The sequence below is a fragment of the Anomaloglossus baeobatrachus genome, chromosome 7 (genome assembly GCF_048569485.1).
Source record: "Anomaloglossus baeobatrachus isolate aAnoBae1 chromosome 7, aAnoBae1.hap1, whole genome shotgun sequence".
In the NCBI taxonomy this organism is placed as follows: Eukaryota; Metazoa; Chordata; class Amphibia; order Anura; family Aromobatidae; genus Anomaloglossus; species Anomaloglossus baeobatrachus.
In genome coordinates, this window is record NC_134359.1 from 137,508,353 (window position 1) to 137,530,109 (window position 21,757).

At 41.1% G+C, this 21,757-nt stretch overlaps 1 protein-coding gene across 1 annotated transcript in view; it reads right to left on the bottom strand.

Moving 5' to 3' along the window:
* Window positions 1-4,005: 4,005 nt before the first annotated feature.
* LOC142245210 (syncytin-B-like) overlaps window positions 4,006-21,757 on the bottom strand; it is a 55,908-nt gene continuing 38,156 nt past the window's right edge. The window contains exon 2 of the mRNA XM_075317722.1: window positions 4,006-6,188. Coding sequence (XP_075173837.1) covers window positions 4,424-5,335 — 912 coding nt within the window. The 5' untranslated portion in view covers window positions 5,336-6,188 and the 3' untranslated portion in view covers window positions 4,006-4,423. The remainder of the gene's footprint in view (window positions 6,189-21,757) is intronic.

A 21,757-nucleotide genomic window follows, 5' to 3' on the forward strand; every position in this document is an offset into this window, starting at 1 on the left:
ACTTCGAAAATCATGTAAAAAAAAACAGCGAGGGGACTCCAAACACAGTCTCCCTCGTTTCCACTAATTGGGCCACACACACCCCACTTGACTGGCATCAGTTGATCCCCCTTTTCAAAATGAAAAAGATGCTTTGCATGAAGCACTTTCAAAAATACGCATGCCTTTCGCCTCCCCTGGTTGACCCAGGGGAAGAAAAGTCCTCTTAGAGCCATGACTTGTTCATTTTGGTTCTTTTAGAAACACAGCGAGGGGACTCCAACCACAGTCTCCCTCATTTCCACTAATTGGGCCACACACACCCCACTTGACTGGCATCAGTTGATCCTCCTTTTCAAAATGAAAAAGATGCTTTGCATGAAGCACTCTCAAAAATACACGTGCAATTCGCCTCCCCTGGCTGACCCAGGGGAAGAAAAGTCCTCTGAGAGCCATGTCCACATTGTCAGTGGACAGACACGTGTGCTTATCTGCCAGCAGACCCCCAGCAGCACTGAAGAGAGGTTCCGAGAGAACGCTGGCTGCAGGACACGACAAGATCCCCAAGGCGTACGTGGCGAGCTCAGGCACTTTATCCAGATTGGAAGCCTAAAATGAGCAGGGCTCAAGTTGCACAGTAATGGCATCGATGTTCCCTTGCATATACTCATATATCTGTGTCTCCTCCTCTTTTTCCTTGTCCAGCTCTTTTGTTTTCGCATGAGTATATGTCCTTGTCACTTTCCCATGTGTTTGTGTTGTGTTGTGAGTTGTTTGTCACCTTTTGGACACCTTTGAGGGTGTTTTCTAGGTGTTTTTGTGTGTTTGTGATTGCCTCCCATTGTTTCCTATGCAGTTCGAGTGGTTCGTCGAACCGAACTCGAACGAGACCTCCGTTCGGCGAACCGAACTCGAGCCGAACCACGACCGGTTCGCTCATCTCTACTCATAAGGCTAAAAGAGCAGGCGTTCAAGATATCTTACCACCATTTCTCAAAGTCTTCACAGCATTTTGTGGTTATGATTTTTTTTTTCCACCCGCAGCCCTCTAGGAATCATTTTCAATATACGAATTTATTGTGGTTCGATCCCACCGTGTTTTAAGTTCTTTAATTACGAGGCTTTCCAAGTCTTATATATTAGCATCTAATTCAGTATTTTCACTTGTTTTTTTAAACCAACGTCAGCAGAAAATATTTTGTCCGCTTTTAATTTTCTGGCATTATCATCTGCATCAATAATGCTGTCTAGACTAGTTGGAGCAACAGAAGCCATGTCAGATTCCAAAAAAACAGAACAGCACCCAAAAACAATTCCACAGTCCTCATTAAATTTAAAACATGCAAGACTAGCATTGTATACACGGCAGGGAGCAAGACCACACAAAAACAAACAGAAGTACAGATAGAAAAATAGCCAAAGGCCAAAGAGTCAGCTCACCACTCTCCACAGCGAGGGACGCTACGGAAGAACTTGTGAGAATCCACGACGCATTAGAATAAGGTGAAGAAAATCCAGCTTCCAACAATGTAAAAATTCATACAAATTTTATTTAAAAAAAAATAAATGAAAACTATAGGAAAATGACATGTACCCTTTAGTATGCACTTGAAAGGCCATATAACTTAATTAATTATAAATAACTAGATAAAAAAAAAGTATATGGCATAAAATAATTTTATTGAAATAGATTAAAAACACGAAAAATTACATCTAATATATGAAATGGTGATACAGGTACAGGAGTAGACAACAGGACTGCAAGAATTAGCCAAGCTGTATGTATACAAAGTACAATTCTAGAAATCTCCAAATTCAATAGAAAAATAACTTATCTTGTAAGAATAAATATAATTAATTTACATAAAAATGAGTATCAGGAAATTATATACTTGAAAATTTCAAAAGTGCTAGTGCATAAATATATTTCGTATAGAAGGAAAATTATTTAAACAAGATAAATAATCACAATGGGGGTCAAGTGTCAGGTGCTGAAGTGCACAGGATGAAAATCTATTGTATATGTTGTTATATAATTGTTTTTATAAAGGCTAAAAAAATGTATTATTTATTGCACTTGTGATTAATCAAAGATCAAAGTGCAAAATCAGTCCTTTCATATATTTGTGCAAAAAGAAAAGTGTTATGACCCCCTAGGGATCTTAGTTTAGTGTAATGAAAATGTTATGCAGCAGTGGTCTGGCCCTTTAAGAATGTCTACATCAGCAAGTCCAGCCACATGTCTAAGTGATCATTACACAATTCACACTGGGATCAAGCATGGAAGTGCACACCATTATACTTCCAGACCAGAACCAGTAGCATTTTGTGTGCACAAATATCAGGGGGTAAATTACATTACTTACAAGTTAGATATGCAGTCACTTGCGTCCACTCCAATCGCTCCAATGTACGTTTCATAGGAAATCTTCTTCAGGAGACGTATGTTGGAGTGTTAGGGGATGGTATTTAAAGAGCCTGCGCCTGGTGGAGTGAGTGGTAATCTTAGATCAGGTGCAGCAATGAGTCACATAGCGGCGCATGCACCGTCTGCACCATCCACATACACGGAGGTCCCATATCACGGACGGCGGAGGGAAAGCATCAGCCTCCGTCAAGGAGACGGCGCCTGTGCAATACCTCCCATTGCCATGTACAGGACAACCTGCGGTGGCGTTTCTGGGCATGTGCACAGACTTCGAGCGCAGAGAGAAACGCTATATGAGGAAAACAGGCGACCACATCGAAATGAGTGTAATTAAGACTACATTTAGAAATGTGGGAAAAATGTGAGGAACTAATACTTTTGGGAATAGTACAAAGAATATGATAAATATGAACATAATTATAATTAGAAGTGAAATTTATGTGAAAATAGAAATAGGTATGTACAAGTAGCATAAAAGGTAAAAAAAAATGTGAACAAAGATAAAGTTCATGGTGTAGTAAATATGTAAATAAACAGTGATTGGATAATAAATATTACATTATGTGCATCATAAATATAGTGTTCGAACGAAAATGTATGTGCACCTATTTATGCCTGCGCATATATATATAAAAATATCTACAGTACACATATGTGCGAATACAACATAAAGATAAAATGCACACAATATAATACAAATACAATTTACAAAATATGTTCACATATATAAAATGATGTAAATAAATATATTGTACAGCAAAATCTTATACAAAAATTATATATATAAAATATCAATTGTAATTTATAAATAAATACAGTGCATATACATGGTCTCAACAACAGAAACTTCATGATTGGCCTGCTGTCTTAAGAGGAGTAACAGGATGTGTGTTAAAACGCTTAGTGTTTGTGCTGTTTCGTATGCGATGATTAAGAACACCAACGTCCGAAATATGTTTGCCTTACTTTGAAATATCTCTGCACATTTTTAACCATGTCATTTTCCTATGGTTTTAATTTAATTTTTTTGGAAAAAAATGTGTATGAATTTTTGCATTGGATGCTAGATTTTCTTCATCTTATTCTTATGCATCGTGGATTCTCACAAGTCCTTCCGTGATGTCCCTTGCTGTAGAGAGTGGTAAGCTAACTCTTTGGCCTTTGACTATTTTTCTGTCTTTCTATCTGTTTGTTTTCATGTGGTCTTGCTCATTGCCGTGTATACAACACTAGTCTTGCATGTTTTAAATTTAATGAGGACTGTGGAATTCTTTTTGGGTGTTGTTCCATATTTATGGAATCAGACATGGCTTCTGTTGCTCCAACTAGTCCAGACAGCATTATTGATGCAAATTATACTGCCAGAAAATTAAAAGCGGACAAACCATTTTCTTCTGATGCTAGTTTAAAACCCAGTGAAAATACTATATTAGATGCTGTTGTAGCTGTTCTGTTTTGTCACAAGTCAGGTTATGGGATCACCAGTGAGGTCCTCTGAATTAGGCCTCTTCAGACCTAATCAAGATCGAGCGCTCGGAGAAAAAGACCTGCATTCATGTGGGCATGATCAATTTTCTGTTTATTTAACCAAAGTACAGTTTATTTATACCATTTACAGATCAATGTGATATTGCAAAAAAAAAGCTTCTAGCTGGACTTCACAAGTTGCTCATATGACCTTTAAGTTTTAGCAAAACAAAAATGTAGAGTCATGCATATGAGATAAGAAGAAGATAAGAAGAACATTTAGAGACAATAATAATCCTTGAGCCTGTCTCTTATTCCGTAGGCTCCATGACTATGAACTACCATCAGATATTTTATTATTAGTAAGTATATCTTTAATGAAGAAATAGAGAAACTATTAACCCTTCTATATCAATTTTCCCCTTTTGTAAATGGTATAACCTTCACTACAGGGTCAGTAGGCGTCCAAACAGGAGCTGCTGGCTCATGGGCCTAGTACCCATGAGGGGTCTTCCTACCACTTCACCCATCCACCCTCAGTGTGGACACCTACTCCCCGTCAGCAGAGGCCATTTGGGGTCCATAGTAAACTACAGAGGGTTCAATGCTGGGACTCTTAGAACATACATTATTCATTAGTTTAGGTAATGCATATATCAATGTTTTTACAGCTATATAAAGCAGTAGACAGAACAACAATATTTGCATACAGGTTTGTATAATGCCAGAAACCCAACCTGCTAGGCCCTTAAACCAATTGGCTGGATTCATAAAAGAAAATGTATTTTCCCACCAGGAGTCCTTGTTGGCATCGTGCTCTTTTAACCAATTATCCCTAAGTTCACTTGTTTTCTGTATATCTGCTCTAACCTGGAGGTTGCCTGCAGGGTCAATGTAATGGCAACAGGCAGGACCAATTATTTGACACATTCCGCCGTCTTTTGCTGTCACAAAGTCTAGCACTATAGTATGCTGGTTAGTGACTACAATTAATTGTTTTTGTATAGCATTGGTAGCATTTAGAATCTCAAGAACCCGAAAAATTTGATCATCCAGGTAGTCAGTGGACTCTACTAGCTTGTCCCACATTTGCATTAAGAAAGGGTGTATGAAAATAGCACTAAATACCTTATTTGCTTTTCCCATTTCTACTACATGAGGCCTACCATTTGGCCGGGGTTTATTATCTGCTGCTCGTTTATACAAGGTATGAATTGGGACAGCTGCTACATCTACTTTACTATGAGGAACTATGAAAGTGGCTGGTGTAAGTCTGGCAAGTGTGCAAACCCCTCTCATGTCAGGGCTCAGCCACTTGTGAGCACGATTCCCACAAACCAAAAACACTCCCTCTGGGAAAATACAAAAGTGAGTTTGACTTTGTACACAATAAAGCAGATTCAGAAGCCCTTTCATGACTTTATGAGCACACCACGTATTGTTCATTTGTTTTCCCGTCATACCCGAGATACAGCTACCCCGCTCCCTCCTAAAAGTCCGTCTAATAAATTATGATGTACAGCCCTCAATATCCTTCTGATATACTGTCTCATTGTCCTTGGTTAAGTCATGTGTATGTATATAGAAACAGTTATTGTCTTTTCCACAATTTCCAACACCATTGTATTGAAGACTGAACCATAATCCATCATGGGGAATGGGGCCCGAATGAGGAATCTTAGTCTTTATTTTGGCAATTATGCCCTTGTCTGAATCATATTCCATCCACCACGAGTATCCATCGGGCCGTGTGATATTTAGCTGGAACCAGGGTTTAGTGACCCATCCAACTATAGTCAATGTAGCAGATACATCACGAGGTACATCTTCTCCCAAAAATCTAGATTGAGTCCAGGTTTCATTGTGTATACAGTCTGGTACCAACACCTCCTGTGGTTCCAGAGGTAAGTCTAAATAAGGCATAGTCTTTGAAGAAATAGGACTGTGTGTGCAGATCCAACAGTCTTTTGGCTTTTCTCCTTCCATGTCCTCAGTAAGAGAAATATGGTGGCGAATGAGTTTATTATCCCAGTCTGTATTTAAAAGTTCGCTCAGTGTCTTTGTTTGGTGCAGCAACCCTGCTACACCTAGCAGGATAATTAGCAAAACTGTCATTCTGCCGGAGGAGTGACCTTTTTACAGTGACTAGCGTGGATCCAGGTGGGTTTTCCCTCAAGTTTCACTGAGGTGGATGTGGTCAGCTGGACTAGGAATGGGCCATCAAAGCGTGGATCTAGGCTCCTTCTCACGTGTCTGCGCACGACCACCCAATCACCTGGATTCAGCTGATGCACATCTGCACTTGCATTGGGATCTGGAATAGATGAAAAGACATATTTATGCACCACATTAAGTCTTTCCTGTAAGGCCTGGACGTAGGCTGTCATAGTGCCGTGTTGCATCTGTAAGGGTATGTGCGCACGTTGCTTTTTACCTGCTTTTTACCTGCTTTTTTGCTGCTTTTTCTTCTGCGCTGTTTAATGCCAAAATGGATGTGTTCTTCTATTCAAGCAAAGTCTATGGGAATTTGGGTTTCTTGTTCACACTATGTTGTTCAAAATGCTGCCTTTTTGTGGCAGAACTTTGGTCAAAAACTCAGCTTTGCAGTGCAAAACCCAAATGGCAAAAACAATTGACATGTTGCTTCTTTGAAAAGCTGAGTTTTTGACCAAAGTTCTGCCTCAAAAAGGCAGCATTTTGAACAACATAGTGTGAACAAGAAACCCAAATTCCCATAGACTTTGCTTGAATAGAAGAACACATCCATTTTGGCATTAAACAGCGCAGAAGAAAAAGCAGCAAAAAAGCAGGTAAAAAGCAGGTAAAAAGCAACGTGCGCACATACCCTAACACTTGTGGAAAGTAGAGACCTGTTTTTTGGGCACTACCAAAAAGGACTTCAAAAGGAGACAAGCCTGTCTTTCTATTTGGAGTGTGTCTGACTGAAAAGAGTGCCAGGGATAAGCACTCTACCCAATTCTTTCCTGTCTCTGCCATGGCCTTTTGAATTTTTAGTTTAAGTGTCCCGTTTAATCTCTCTACTTTTCCACTGCTCTGTGGATGATAAGGGGTATGGAATGCCTGCTCTATTCCCAGGGCCTGCATAATGTCCCTCATTATTTCTCCAGTGAAGTGTGTACCCCTGTCACTTTCTATGGCTTCTGGGATGCCATACCGACAGACTAGTTCCTTCATCAGTTTTTCTGCAGTTGTTTTAGCATTTGCACATTTTACTGGATAGGCCTCAACCCATCCTGAGAAGAGATCTACACATACCAGGACGTATTCATACACTCCTACCTTGGGTAGTTGTATGTAGTGTATTTGCAGTCGTTGAAACGGGTAGAGCGGTCTGGGTGTTGCTTTCTTAGGGACTTTTACTGTTTTACCTGGGTTGTGTTGTGCGCAGATAATGCAGGATTGTACGTGTTTGGAGGCTACGTAACTGAAGCCAGGAGCGATCCAGAAGGCATTCACCTGGTTACACATGTGACTTTTTGAGGCGTGAGTGGGGCCATGTGTTGCTTGTGCCATCATAGGGAACAGGGACCTTGGTAAACACAACCTATCCTTACTTTCCCATACTCCATTCGAGTTCAGCCCAGCTCCCATTTTCTCCCAGTGTTCCTTCTCTGTTTGGGCAGCCTGATTCTGGAGGGATTTCAGGACATCCAGACTCGCTGTGGTTGGGACTTGCTGGCTCCCTGCCACTATCCTCTGATCCCTAGGCCTCTTTGCCGCTGCTTTCGCAGCTGCATCCGCCCTTCTATTGCCCGCTACCTCCAGTGAGTCACCTTTTGTGTGTGCTTTCACCTTAATGATGCCAACCTGGACTGGTAACATTAGTGCCTCCATTAACCGTTTTACCAATTCTGCATTTTTAATAGGCTTACCAGCTGACGTAAGAAAAGCTCTACTTCTCCAGATAGGGCCAAAATCATGACAGATCCCAAATCCATAATTTGAGTCTGAACATTAAATTTTCCTACCTGATCCCGCTCTACACGCCTCAATGAGCGCTGTTAGCTCCGCCTCCTGCGCGGACATGTGCGGCAGGAGTGGTTCAGCTCGGATTACCTCATGTGAGGATACTACTGCATATCCAGTGTAGAATCTCCCATCCAGGTGGTATCTGGAGCCATCTACAAAAAACTCAAAATCTGCATTAGGAATAGGTGTATCATAGACATGTGGAAAACCTGCTGTCTCCTGACTCATCAGCTCTATGCAGTCATGCTCGTGCGTCATGTCAAAGTATTCATCCTCACTTGCTACCATTGTCACCAATTCCCCCTTTTCTGAATCTACTGGCAAAAGGGTGGCTGGATTCAGAACATTACACCTCTTGAGGGTGACATACTCAGGAATCAGAAGGGCACATTCAAGTCTGAGCTGTCTGGCCATAGACAGGTGTTTTGGTTGAACTTGCACAAGTATAGCATGAATGTCATGCGGGGAGTAAATTGTTAAGGGAAATGTCAATGTGATCTCGCAAGCTTTCCCTAGCAGTGCTGCAGCAGCCGCTACAGCACGGACACACGTGGGTGACCTTCTGACAACTGGGTCCAATCGCGCTGAGTAGTAAGCTATTGGTCTTTGTTTGTCACCATGTTGCTGTGTGAGGACGGCTGTCGCATGCCCTCCCTGTTCTGTGCAAAACAAGAAAAATGGTTGATCGTAATTTGGAATACCCAGGGCCGGGGCAGATACAATGAGTAGTTTAAGGGAATGAAAGGAATCAATAGCTTCCAGAGTGAGGTCAAAGGGGTCAGATGACAGACAATCATAGAGGGGTTGCATCATTTGCGAGGCAGACCTTATCCAAGGCCTGCAGTATGACACTAAGCCCAAAAAGGTGCGCAGTTGCCGGTGGGACCTGGGTAAGGAGAGATTTTGGACTGCTTGTTTTCTCTCCTCAGTCAGGTGTCTTGTACCTTCAGAGATACAGTGACCCAAAAAGGTTACCTTTTGCTTACAGTACTGTAATTTTTCACGTGAAACTTTGCAACCATTCTCTGCCAGAAAACACAGCAAAGAAATTGTGGCTTCCTTGCAGGACGTCTGGTCTGGACAGCAGAGCAAAAGGTCATCCACGTACTGCAATAGCGTAACCTGTGGATGAGGCGGTTGCCACTGTTCCAGAATTCCTGCCATAGCTGTAGAATAAATGGTAGGTGAATTCATTCCTCCTTGCGGGAGGACTGTCCACATGTACTGTTTCCCCTCATGTGTGAAGGCAAAAAGATACTGACAGTCAGGGTGTAGAGGCACAGAGAAAAATGCATTTGCCAAATCAATTACTGTAAAACATTTGGAGGTCCCTGGGATTTGTGACAGTACGGTATGTGGGTTTGGAACAATTGGTGTTACACTCTGTGACAGCATTGACAGCTCTCAAATCATGCACCATTCTGTACGTGTCAGGGGAACCTTTGGGCCCTTTTTTCTTGATTGGATACAAGGGAGTGTTACAGGGGGAGGACCTTTGTACTTGAGCCCCTGCTTGCACATATTCTCTTATATCTCTGGTCAGGGCCATTGATTTGGCTGGGCTTAAGGGATACTGTTTTAAACAAGGAGGAGTGGAGCCTTCTTTTAATTTTATCATGACTGGGGGAATAGGAAGCCGACCAACATCAGTTTTTCCCTTTGCCCATACGATGTCTGGAACTTGTTGCATTGCTATGTCTTCACTAGTTCTGGTATCGGACACTCTCGCAGATTTGGACATGTACACCATTGCTACAATCTTGCACAAGTGTTTGTCAGAGAGGGGACTTGTGACTGTAATACCTTCTGGGGTGTATTGTATGGTAGCCTGGATAGCACTTAACACATCAGCCCCCAGAAAATTCATAGGAGTATTTTCACTAACAATAAGCTTTGTGAGAATTTCCTGGCTATCTTGTAATCTCAGCTTCATCTGTTTTGTCAAGGGAGTTTCAGACACCAATCCCTCCACCCCGACACACTCCACAGTCTCGTCAGTAATCATATCTGGCTTTATCAGGTCTTTATGTACCACAGTGCCGGCTGCCCCAGTGTCAATTAAAAATTCTGCCTCTTTCGCCCCTGGCATTGTTATGGTCGTAAGTAAGGTGGGACCAGGTCCTGAGGGAACGAAAACAGGGTACACATTTGTCACTGGGTTGCCAGTTTCCTAGGTCAGAGGCAAGGGAGGAGGGAAATCAGTCTGCTCACTCTCCTTTTTGGAGTTTTTGCACTGTTTGGCATAATGTCTATTCTGTCCACAATTCCAGGACTGTACGGTCGCTCGGTCACCTGGTGCCCCCCCTCTCTGCTTCCACTGTCTTCCTTGTGCTCTAGCATACATAACTGGTCGCTTGCATTTTGTCAGTTCAACCCCCTTAGCTACTTGCAGAAGGTCTGTTGGGTCTATGTTTCTCCACTCAGGTCTGGCTGTCTGTACTGCTTCTCGTAAAAACTTATTCATACCGTCAATGAATGCATTCACCAATATTTTGATATCAAGGTCGTTTCTTGCACTGTACCCCATGTCTGTCCACTTCAGCTGTAACCTCCCAAAGTACGTCTCTATATTCTCCACTTTTTGCTGTGTCACGTCAGTCATCAGTACAGACTTCTCTGTTTGTTTCTTTGTAGCCCATCCTTTCAATGCCTCACAGTACGTCATTCCAGACCTCTCAGACTGAACATCCATGACCCATGATTGCTCCTTTATCATATCAGTATGTGATTTAATTATGTGTCCCAGCACGTCACCTGCCTTTGCAGTCACCAAACACTCGAGGTCTGCCCAAGTGCATTTATAAGTCACCTGTATTGTCTGTATTTGCCTGTAAAATGGGAAAGGTTGGTTTTCAGGGTCAGGTAACTGTTTCAACATAGCTAGCTGGTCAGAGGGGCTCCAGGGATGATATTCCTGTGTCTGTCTGATTCTTGTGACCTTCCTCGGTCGGGATGTATCTGATTTTTTTGTACTGGTCCCAGGGCGTTCTTTCCTTTCCTCACCGTCAGCTTCCTCCCCAAAACTCAATTCCTTCACTACCTCTGTCTCAGAGTCAGCGTCCTCTGTCATCACATGTGATCTGGTTCGAACAGGATTTAGTGCAATCTGCTTAGGGCGAGTAACATTACACATAGCACAAGTACCTCTCCAGTCTGGGTTTTTCTGACTACAATGTTTACAAGTCCATTCATCTGGTCTGGGTTTCTGCTTATGTGAAGGGGGGGCGGTAGCAGTCACAATTCCTGCTTTTGGTGCATTAAAACATTCATAATACACCTTATCTCCCGCTGTGGTCTCTTTATATCCACAATGCTGCACCTCTTCAGCCACACGACACCATTTATTTACTTGTTGCTCTACCCTCTTGTCTTTTATCCAACCTCTCTTTTCTTCCCTGAATCTGTGCCATTTCTCAACATTAAAACATCCGTACTCTGGCATGTCTGCCTTTTTGAGTATCGGTCTGACATTTTTCACTGCTTCATTGCCTTCTCTTTCTTGCACTATCTGTTTGGCTGTTTTGGATCCTGCTGGAGCCCCACGCTGCACACTGAACAAGTTGCCCATGGCTTCAACTTATTCCCACACAGCCCACCTTTCTGCAAATGCCCCAGTGTCCCTGGACTTTGTCAACAGGCCACACATCTCCTGGCAAGTCAGAATGGGCTCTCAAGTGGTAGCTGGAAGGCTAAATCAGCATTCACTCTCACCTGCTACACTTGTCGGGCGTATTGGGAAGGGTTAAAAAAACACCTCTCTCACCCAATAGACCAGATGACTAAAGCAGGAAGGACCAGGTGTGATAGTCCTCTCACCTGCTAGACCACCTCAATGTAAGTGGGAAGGCCACAATGCTCTCTTAACCACTTCAAACCTGATGTGCAGTTGGGTACTCCGTTGCCGGAATACTTTGTAAAGGACCAGCATGAACGTAAACTAGAGTTAAACCAAAACAATCGTCAGAGCGGACTTCACACAGAGGGCAGAAAATCGCGCAGCTGTTCACTTGACCCATCTCAACAGAATGGCAGCAGCGCACAGTTTGTTTAGCAAGAGTGTTTTCTCAAAAGAATTCTTCGTCCAGATTCAGCTTTTTCACAACATCCCTAATACCCACTGGTATAATACACAATCCCAGCAGAAAATTGAAACTACTTATATACTTTCACAGCACTTGATTCTAGAAACATATGTAACAATACACCTTCCAAGGATCAGTTAATCTCACATGTAAATAAAATTATCTAAACCGCTCTTGACACTGATGGGAAAAAAAAATACATATGTCAGGTATCCACTCAAATACTCTATATGGCTATGCCCTGTGACATTTCACAACCAGAACATCCTTTCACAGTCCACAGTATGACCTATAACCATTAAACTTATACATACATATTTCACCAAGTCTCTTATCTCAATTTCTCATCACTTTGTTATTCAGAGGCTTCTCATCAATATACAACAACCTATTGCCTGCCTACTTTATCTAGGCATTAATATGAAACCACTTACGAACACAAATCCCTAGACCAGTGTATTGCCCATCAAAGATGCAAAGATGGACAAAGTAAAACACAAAACACAGCAACACAGCAAATGCAATTATACAGAGACTGTCCCAAATTCCGTGCTATGCAATCTATGCAATCAGTTAATGGACGGACAACAGATTATCTTATTACTCTATATTTCAACTCTCATTCAGACATGCATGAAAAAACAATACTCACTGGTGATGCCAGAGTTCTTGAACCGTGTGTACAGCCTGACCCAGAATATTCGGGAAATCAGAGAGAGTGAAATAAAGTGTAAGAATAAAGCTTCTCACCTTGCTGCAGCTGACTGAAATTTCACTGTCTCCAGAGTCCCCAAAACTTCTTCCGAATAGGCTGGTTCACCACGGCTCCACGTTGGGCACCAAAAACTGTTGTAGCTGTTCTGTTTTGTCACAAGTCAGCTTATGGGATCACCAGTGAGGTCCTCTAAATTAGGCCTCTTCAAACCTAATCAAGATCGAGCGCTCGGAGAAAAAGACCTGCATTCATGTGGGCATGATCAATTTTCTGTTTATTTAACCAAAGTACAGTTTACTTATACCATTTACAGATCAATGTGATATTGCAAAAAAAAAAGCTTCTAGCTGGACTTCACAAGTTGCTCATATGACCTTTAAGTTTTAGCAAAACAAAAATGTAGAGTCATGCATATGAGATAAGAAGAAGATAAGAAGAACATTTAGAGACAATAATAATCCTTGAGCCTGTCTCTTATTCCGTAGGCTCCATGACTATGAACTACCATCAGATATACTTACTAATAACAATAAAATATCTTTAATGAAGAAATAGAGAAACTATTGACCCTTCTATATCAGATGCTAATATGTAAGTCTTGGAAAGCCTCATCATTAAAGAACTTAAAACATGGTGGGATCGAACCACAATAAGTTCGTATATTGAAAAGGAGATGATTCCTACAGGGCTGCGGGAGAAGAAAAATCTCAACCACAAAATGCTGTGAGGACTTTGAGAAACGGTGGTACGATATGTTGAACACCTGCTCTTTTAGCCTTATGAGATTGATTGTCGAGTATGATGATTTAACCCTTCTTGACATTAAAAAAGAAATTACTAATACTAAGAAATCCCTATGCGAATACTCTGCTATCAAAGAATATGATGCTTAGTTGAATAAAACAAGTTTGATATAGAAACTAGGGATTATACTAATAATGAACATTATCTTTGGAAGAGGAATAAAAATAGACATTTTTTATTCAAAATCTATATCAAAACGTGGGGGAGCTAATAGACGCACATCAGATTATAATGACGGCAGAAAAAAAGTCAGTTTTTTTTAAACAGATATTGGACACTACTGATGTATTTTTTTTTTATGATAATGCCGATTCTTCCATGGAAAGCAGAAATGGCTCTGTTTATAAAAGGAGTGAGAAACAAGACCTATTAAAAATCAGAAATTTACCAACAAAAATTTGAGTGGTATACAGTAGCAACCTAAATCAAAAAACGGAGCAGAAGGAGGGATGTAAAAAAGCACTGCAGGATAATTCAAAAGGTCATAGATTAACAAGAAACCCCACAACTACAATTGATCAATCTTTCTAGTTATATCATCAGTAATGCACAATGGGAATTGTTCTCTAAAGGACTCTCCTTTGCCCCTACTAATGAATGTGACGTTTTTAGGACTATTTTTGATGTTAATAGGTTTGCTCGTATGTTAACACTCAAATATAATTTTTTTTATACAGATTCGTGGATTCCATGTGATAATTAAATTCAGACTCTCCAATTTCCAGCGACTGATATAGGTTATTTTCAAGAACAACTGTCCATATCTCATTTGAGACATTTGTCTAGTGAAAATAATTTGGAAACCATTGATTTAAATCATCTTTATAGGGTTAAAAATTTGTTTTTTTATCCAGTCCTGTCCCCCAGCCTTGGATATTTTCCAAGAGATAGTTGAGGAGGAATTAATTACCGTAAACTTAAAGAAGTTACTAGGAAAAATAGAAGGAAATATAACACTAAGGAACAGTCAGTGGCTTTACAAGAAATCAAATCTAACACAGACCTGATTGTACGCAAAGCTGATAAGGGTGGTGGTGTAGTTTTATTGAATTCTGGCCTATACCATAAATTATACATTAATTTACTGAGTGATTCACAGGTGTATTTACTTCCACTCCCTTCCAAAAGTACATAAAGATTGCTTTCCACCAGCTTTAAAGGCAATCGTAGTGGGTATTGGTAGCCTGAACGAAAAATTAAGTGATTGTGTTGACTTATATGTACAGCCACTTGTAAAGCTCTTTGCCAGGCTTTATAAAAGATAAGAGACACGTTATCTCTTCCTTGGCTACCGTTGAATTTCCCTCAACATGTTCTTGACTTATCTGTGATATGGTTACCCCCCCACGATCAGGCCATTATTGCATTAAAAAAATGTATCTTGAAAAAATTTATTCAGTATTCACATGAAGTGCAGGATTTTTTGTAGAGAAAAAAAAAAAAAAAAGTTTTCAGCTCACCAGTTTGTTACAGATTCAGCTGGATGAACACTCCAGGACGGTGCTCAGTAGACAAGGGAGGCTGAAGACAATCAAAGTTAGGAGGTACTCTGGCACAAAACCTTTTGTACCTCCTAACTTTGATTGTCTGCGGGATTTTTTGTGTATGGTCGTTGAGTTTTTACTTAAGTCCAACTATTTTTCTTTTGATGGGGAATTTTTTGTACAGCACTGAGGAGCAGAAATGGTGGCGGATTTTTCTCTCTTCATTGCAAATATTTATATGGCGTTTTGGGAAAAGAAGTTTATTTTTTCAAAAAGCAATCCGTTTTACTGCCATATTAAGTGGTAAGGTCATTTTATCGATGACCTGCTACTAATATGGGAGGGACCCCCAGAGGTACTGAATTTTTTTATTGAGTACATTAATTCAAATCAAATGAATCTGCAGTCCTATATGATTATATATTAACATGAGTAAACTAGCAGTATTTTAAGCTTATTTCATAAATTGATTTTTTTCAAAAGCACATAAAATGTAAATGAATATATGAATATAAATGAAAAAGAACACTAATCAAAATTAGAGAGCACTTTCAGATACCTGAAAGCTATTGGTTTTAATTAAGTAAATTAGCAGCAGGTGCCAGATTATCTGTCAAACCCTATATAACTGGCAGCCTAACTTTCCAGTTTGCAGTGACTGTGCAAAAATGGTGTGCAGATGAATGCCAAAGGGGTGACCATATCAGCCATATCAAGAGAAGTTGGTCGTTCTAAGTCTGTGATTTCAAGAATATTGCATCTTTACAACACTCTTTAAATTCCCCCAAGAGGGTTGGTCGCACTCGAAAGACAAATGCAAGAAAGGACAAGACCTCTCACACAGCTGCATGGCAGAATGAATGTCAGTGTGTCAGAACCTTCAACAACACGTGGTTCCTGACTTGTGTTCATCACTCAATAAGCCAGCAATTTCATGCAGGACAAAGCCCCATCACACAGAAAAACAGGTAAAGTAGTTCCTTGAAATGGAAAAAATTTAAAAAAATGAAATGGCCAGCCAAGAGTCATGACTCATGATCTAAACCCAATAGAAAACCTCTGGAAAATCCTTGGTGACAACGTTATGGCCAAAAAACCCCCATGAGTCAAAGAACTCTGGAAGAGCCTGGAAGAACAATGGACCAAAATCACAACAGAGCAGTGTAAGAAACTAGTGATATCCTGTGGCCGCAAATAATAATTTTATTAATTTATATAACGCTATTAATTTCACAGCACTTTATATACATTGGCAGATGTCCTGAAGTCATTCAAAGCAAAGGCCTGTACACTTCCTACTGATTGTTGTTACCTTCAGAAAATGTACTTATCTTTCTCTGTGCTACAGTCACTGTTGTTCTCTAATTATGATCATCCCATTTTGGGCAAAATAAAGCTTTTATGTTGATAAACTTTAGATCTTTTGTACAACACTGTTCTAGTGGCATTATGTACTGCTTATGACCCGCCCCAGGGCCGTGGGGTACTAGGTTCCGGGCGTTGGATAATGGGATTATGTCATGGGGGCCTGTGCCCGGTCCCGTGGCCTTGGTGGTCACTGAAAGTCAGTAAATTATAATAAAAATAAATAAATAATAAGAAAAAAATAATAAAAAAAAAAATAAATAATTTCGTGATGCCACCTACGGTTCCAGTATGGTTACTGGGGCTGCAGGTCAGACCTCTGGGGTGATGGTTAGGCAGCCAGTTGTTTACGCTTCCCGTAGGTGAAGCAGGATCCCCAGGGCAGTTTTTGTAGCCTTACACAAATATGGCAGTTTGTCTTCACAGCCTTTTCAACTGTCACTTTAGTGCAGCAGCCCATGGCTCCTCAGATGAAAGAAATAAAAGTATGTCACACCATTTCATTAACTCTGACCAGGTTTTACTTGCAGGTGTTATTAAAAAGAGGTTCAGTTTCTGATCTGACAGTTTTTGGGTAATCTGGGAACAATTCAGGATCTCTACACCAGATTAGTTGTGTGGCCTCCCTGCTGCGCTGTCTCTCTCCTTGGTACTAGGCTGCCTGTAGCTATACCTTGTCCCTCTCTCACTGTCTTCAGCTGTATGGCAGGCGGCGGGAGCTTCTCTAAGGGGCACTGCTGTACTCACTGCGGTCCCTAAGCTCTGTGTAGTGGCTTTGCCTTCAGGTGCTGCTGCGGCCAGGAGATCTGTAGTCTCCCTGGCCTACGGTCTTTATTGCTCGGCAGATTAGATCCCTCACAATCTTGGATGCCGGTGTCTGGTAATCAGCGCTGTTCCTTGGGGATGAACCGATCTTGCTCCACCTCCCCGGTCACTCCTCTTTTGCCTCACTTCTGGATCCCTCAGTCTGTCACACAGCTACTCGTGCAGGCTAAGCACAGCCCTCTCCATTTTGAGGTCTTCCCTCTCCTCGCTCGAGCGCAACTCCAACTGTCAACTGTCTGTCTGACTCCACCTCCAAACCTGGATTTAAAGGGGACTTCACCTGAACTCGGCTTGTAGAGCTCCCCCTCCAGGCTTGGAGTGGAAGTGTTGTTTGTGGGATTACCTGATGTGGAGATCCTTCCCTGCCCCAGGTACAGGTATATTTGTGGAAACTGAACCATGGGATGCCACACTTGTAAAAAAACTTCAAATGTTGATCAATGTAGATTTTTTTTTTTATAGAAAAAATGTAAAGCAAGTGATCATATATTGTTCTCTAATTTTGATCTCCAGTGTATTCCAGACAATTTTGCGTTCCACAAGTGAAATGGTGTTACTTTCCTTTTGAGCCCCGCTATGCTCCCAAACAGTAGATTTCCACCACATATTGGGTATCGGTGTACTCAGGAGAAATTTGAACAACAAATTGTATGGTCCATTTCTTTGTGTTACCCTTATGAAAATGAAAAACTTGGGGCTAAAGCGATATTTTAACGGGAAAAAGTAAAATTTAATATTTTTTCCTTCCACATTGCCGTAATTTCTGTGATGTATATGAAGGGTTAATAAACTTTTTGGATGTGGTTTTGAGCACTTTGAGAGGTGCAGTTTTTAAAATGGTGTCACTCTTGGCTATTTTCTGTCACATAGGACCTTCAAAGTCACTTCAAAGGTTATGTGGTTACTAAAAAAATTTGTTTGGGGAATTATGTTAGAAAAATGAGAAATTACTGAAAACGTTCAATCTTCTAACTTTCAAACAAACAAATATTAGGTTTCAAAATTTGTAAAGTAAACATGTGGCATTTATTAATGATTTTATGTGATAAAACAAATAGTTGTAAGTTAATAAAAAAGGAAAAAAAAAAAAAAAGGTTCAGAAATTCCAAAATGTTCACATTTTTTGTCAATTTTTAAATATTTTCATAAATTATCCAGAGTTATTACTTTGTAATATGACACTTGTCAGAATTGTAAACTTTGGCCTGGTCAGGAAAGTGAAAACAGGTTCAGGGGTGAAGAGGTTAAAAGAAAACCGCCTTGGGAGGCTCTACTGGGAAGTCAAAAACTTGACAATCCTAAATCCACCCATTGCTGAATATCCACATTCTGGAAGAAATGTTCGGTATAAGGCCTTGCTCCCACTTGCGTATAAAATAAATAGTAATGATTTTCATCCCAAAACTGTAGACAAGCGAAATCCATTTGGTATTCCATATGTCATGCGAGTGTGCAATTTTTTTCTTGCCTAGCATCTGAATCACATGCATATGCAATTTATAGAATAATAGTTGGTGAGAAAAAAAAACATACGGTATATCATACAGTTATTTACAGGCCTATTTGCAGTGTTCTATGCAACAGAATGGTATTGTATCCCTAAAAAAAGGAAAGCATATGAAAGGTCCGTGTGCTCTCCATTTTTTTCCTCACACACATAGACATGCATTGGCGAGTCTCATGCGATATACTGGGACATTTACAGCATGCTGCGATGTTTTTCCTCAGCTCGATTACAGTTGAGGAAAAAACGCTGATTGACACTACCTCTGAATAACATTGCTGTGTTGAGTGAAAGCCACTTTTTAATTTGCTCAATGCACGTCTGAGTCTTGCTGGCCCCGATCTTGGTCATTTCTTATATGTAAATTGAGAAAATGACCTCCGCTCCAGACAGTGAACCAACAGGTTACAGAAGAAGTGATGTGATGCCGGAAGGGACCAGAGTACTACTGAAACCGGGTGAATTCATAAGTACAACCATCATTAAACTTACAATCATGATCCATAACAGACAAATAAAAACAATGGGAATTTAAATGTTTTTGAAAAGGTTTACATCTTTTCTTCCAGGAGCAATTTTTGCAGCCTTTTAATTAGATTGTGCCCGCTTTGGAGCCATCAGGTGTTGTTCAAAACCTGAATTACAAAAATCAAAATGCCCAAGACTGAATATATATGTCACGGGGGAGTATGGATGGTACAAGGGCTCCTAGGCTGACCCTAAGACTGGGGACCCTGTGCTGTCCCTTATCTCGACGGTAGACTTAATGGTAGTCAGGGTCGAGCCTCCAACGTGGCCCTGTCTCCTGTCCAAGCCCTGATAATACTTCCACCCACCCTGGCAGTGGGTCAGAAACCCAGTAACCAAAACCCCACAAATAAATCACAGACGGATGAACAGAAACTCATACACAGCAATCAAACCACACAGAAACAAGAATGTGTTTACAGGGGAGTAATGAAAAAGGGGGGATGTAACACACAACAAAGGAATGCTCACACCACTCAGAAGCGCAGCACAAATCACCATAAACAGAAGCAACAACAAGACCGGGTTCGCACAAGCCAACATTGGCATGAAAAGGAAGAGCCCACAAATCTCTTTAAAAGAGATTTGTGGAATACATTATGGATTCTGTATACCACTGCTAAATCCAAAACAACAGGACTAGAGGATTGATTATTGTAGGGATCTTGAAAGGATCAACGAACCGAGGTCCCAGCGTCGGGGACGTACACTAGCCTAGTGTTCCTTGTGGAAAGCCACACCCAATCACCCACACACAGGTCCGAATCAGGCACACGTCCACCAATCACATGTTTATACCAAGAGCCCATGCTATGAAAGTATTGCTGAACCTTAGACCAAGTAGAAGATAACATCAACCCTGCCTGATCCTCCTCTGGGACCCTGGAAGAGTGACCCTTATGTAATGTACAAAAATTAGGGTGTTGGCCATAAACAGAGATAAAGGGCAGCACCTGCAAAGACTCATGACGGTGATTGTTGATTGCAAATTTTGCCAGCGGTAAGAACGCCAACCACTGTTCCTGCTTATCAGATACAAAACAGCATAAATATTGCTCCAGGTTTTAGTTCATGCGCTCTGTCTGACCATTAGACTGAGGATGGAAGGCCGACAAGTGCAAAAGTTTGATCCCAAGCTGAGAACAAAATGCCTTCCAGAAGTTAGCAATGAACTGCATACCCCTATCAGATACAATGTCAGATAGAACACCATGGAGTCTGACAATCTCACGAATAAAAACCTGGGATAAAGTCTTGGCATTAGATAAAGACGGTAGAGTGAAAAGGTGAGCGATTTTAGAAAATCTGTCAACCACTACTAATATAACTGTGTTACCAGTAGTTGGGGGTAGATCTGTAATAAAGTCCATAGATATGTCTGTACAGGTCTTGCTTGGTATACCCAGGGGTAGCAAACACCCTGATGGATATGAGTGTGATGGTTTGGAACGTGCACAGACGGTACACACAGACACATAGGAGACCAAATCCTTATGGGTATTGCGCCACCAAAATTGGCACATTAAGAGGTTCAATGTACTCTTCACCCCAGGATGAGCAGCAGGGTCAGAATCGTGATGCTCCCCCAAAACCTTAAGGCAAAGGTTCAGGGGAACAAATGACCTGTTAGTTGGACCCCCGATGGCGCCTCGTTTTGGGCCTCAGCAATCTCAGACTCCACCTCAGTACTGAGCGCTTAAACAATCACCCCTTTCTGCAGAATGGGCACCGGTTCCTCTAGAGACTTTCCCCCCGGAAAGCACTTGGATAAGGTATCCACCTTAATGTTTTTGGATCAACAGCGGTATGTGACTTAACAGCTGAACCTGTTGAAGAACAATGACTACCGAACTTGTCTTGGAGAAAGGCGCTTAGCAGTTTCGAGGTACAACAGATTCTTATGATCAATAATGACGTAGTAGGGCGAGTGGCCCACTCCAAGAAGTGTCGCCATTCCTCAAATGCTAACTTGATGGCGAATAACTCCCTATTACCTATGTCATAGTTACGTTCTGCAGGCAACAACTTCCTGGAAAAGAAAGCGCATGGGTAAAGCTTACCCAATGATGAACCCTGAGAGAATACAGCCCCCACTCCAAACTCTGAAGCATCCACCTTCACAGTGAAAGGCAGTAAGACATCAGGCTCTATAAGTACAGGAGCTGACACAAAACACTTCTTTAAACCCTCAAAAGCGGGTAAAGGGCTCTCCGTCCAGTCAAAAAAAGTATGTCCCCTTTGTCATGTAGGTTAGAGGTCTGACTATGGCAGAAATATTTCTAATGAATTTTCTGTAGTAGTTTGCAAAACCTAAAAAGCGCTGTAGCGCTTTAAGATTCTCAGGACTGTCCCAATTTAATAAAAGTGTGCACCTTAGAGGGACCCATCCTAAAACCAGACACAGAAATTATATACCCCAGGAAAAGCAACTCTTGAATAGCAAATACACATTTCTTTGGTTTGGCGCAAAGCGTATTTGCCCATAGAACCTGTAACATCTGTCTAATGTGTGTTTCATATGAGCTACGGTCTTGAGAATAAATAAGAATGTCATCTAGGTAAGTGACCCTAAACCTACCCAACAGA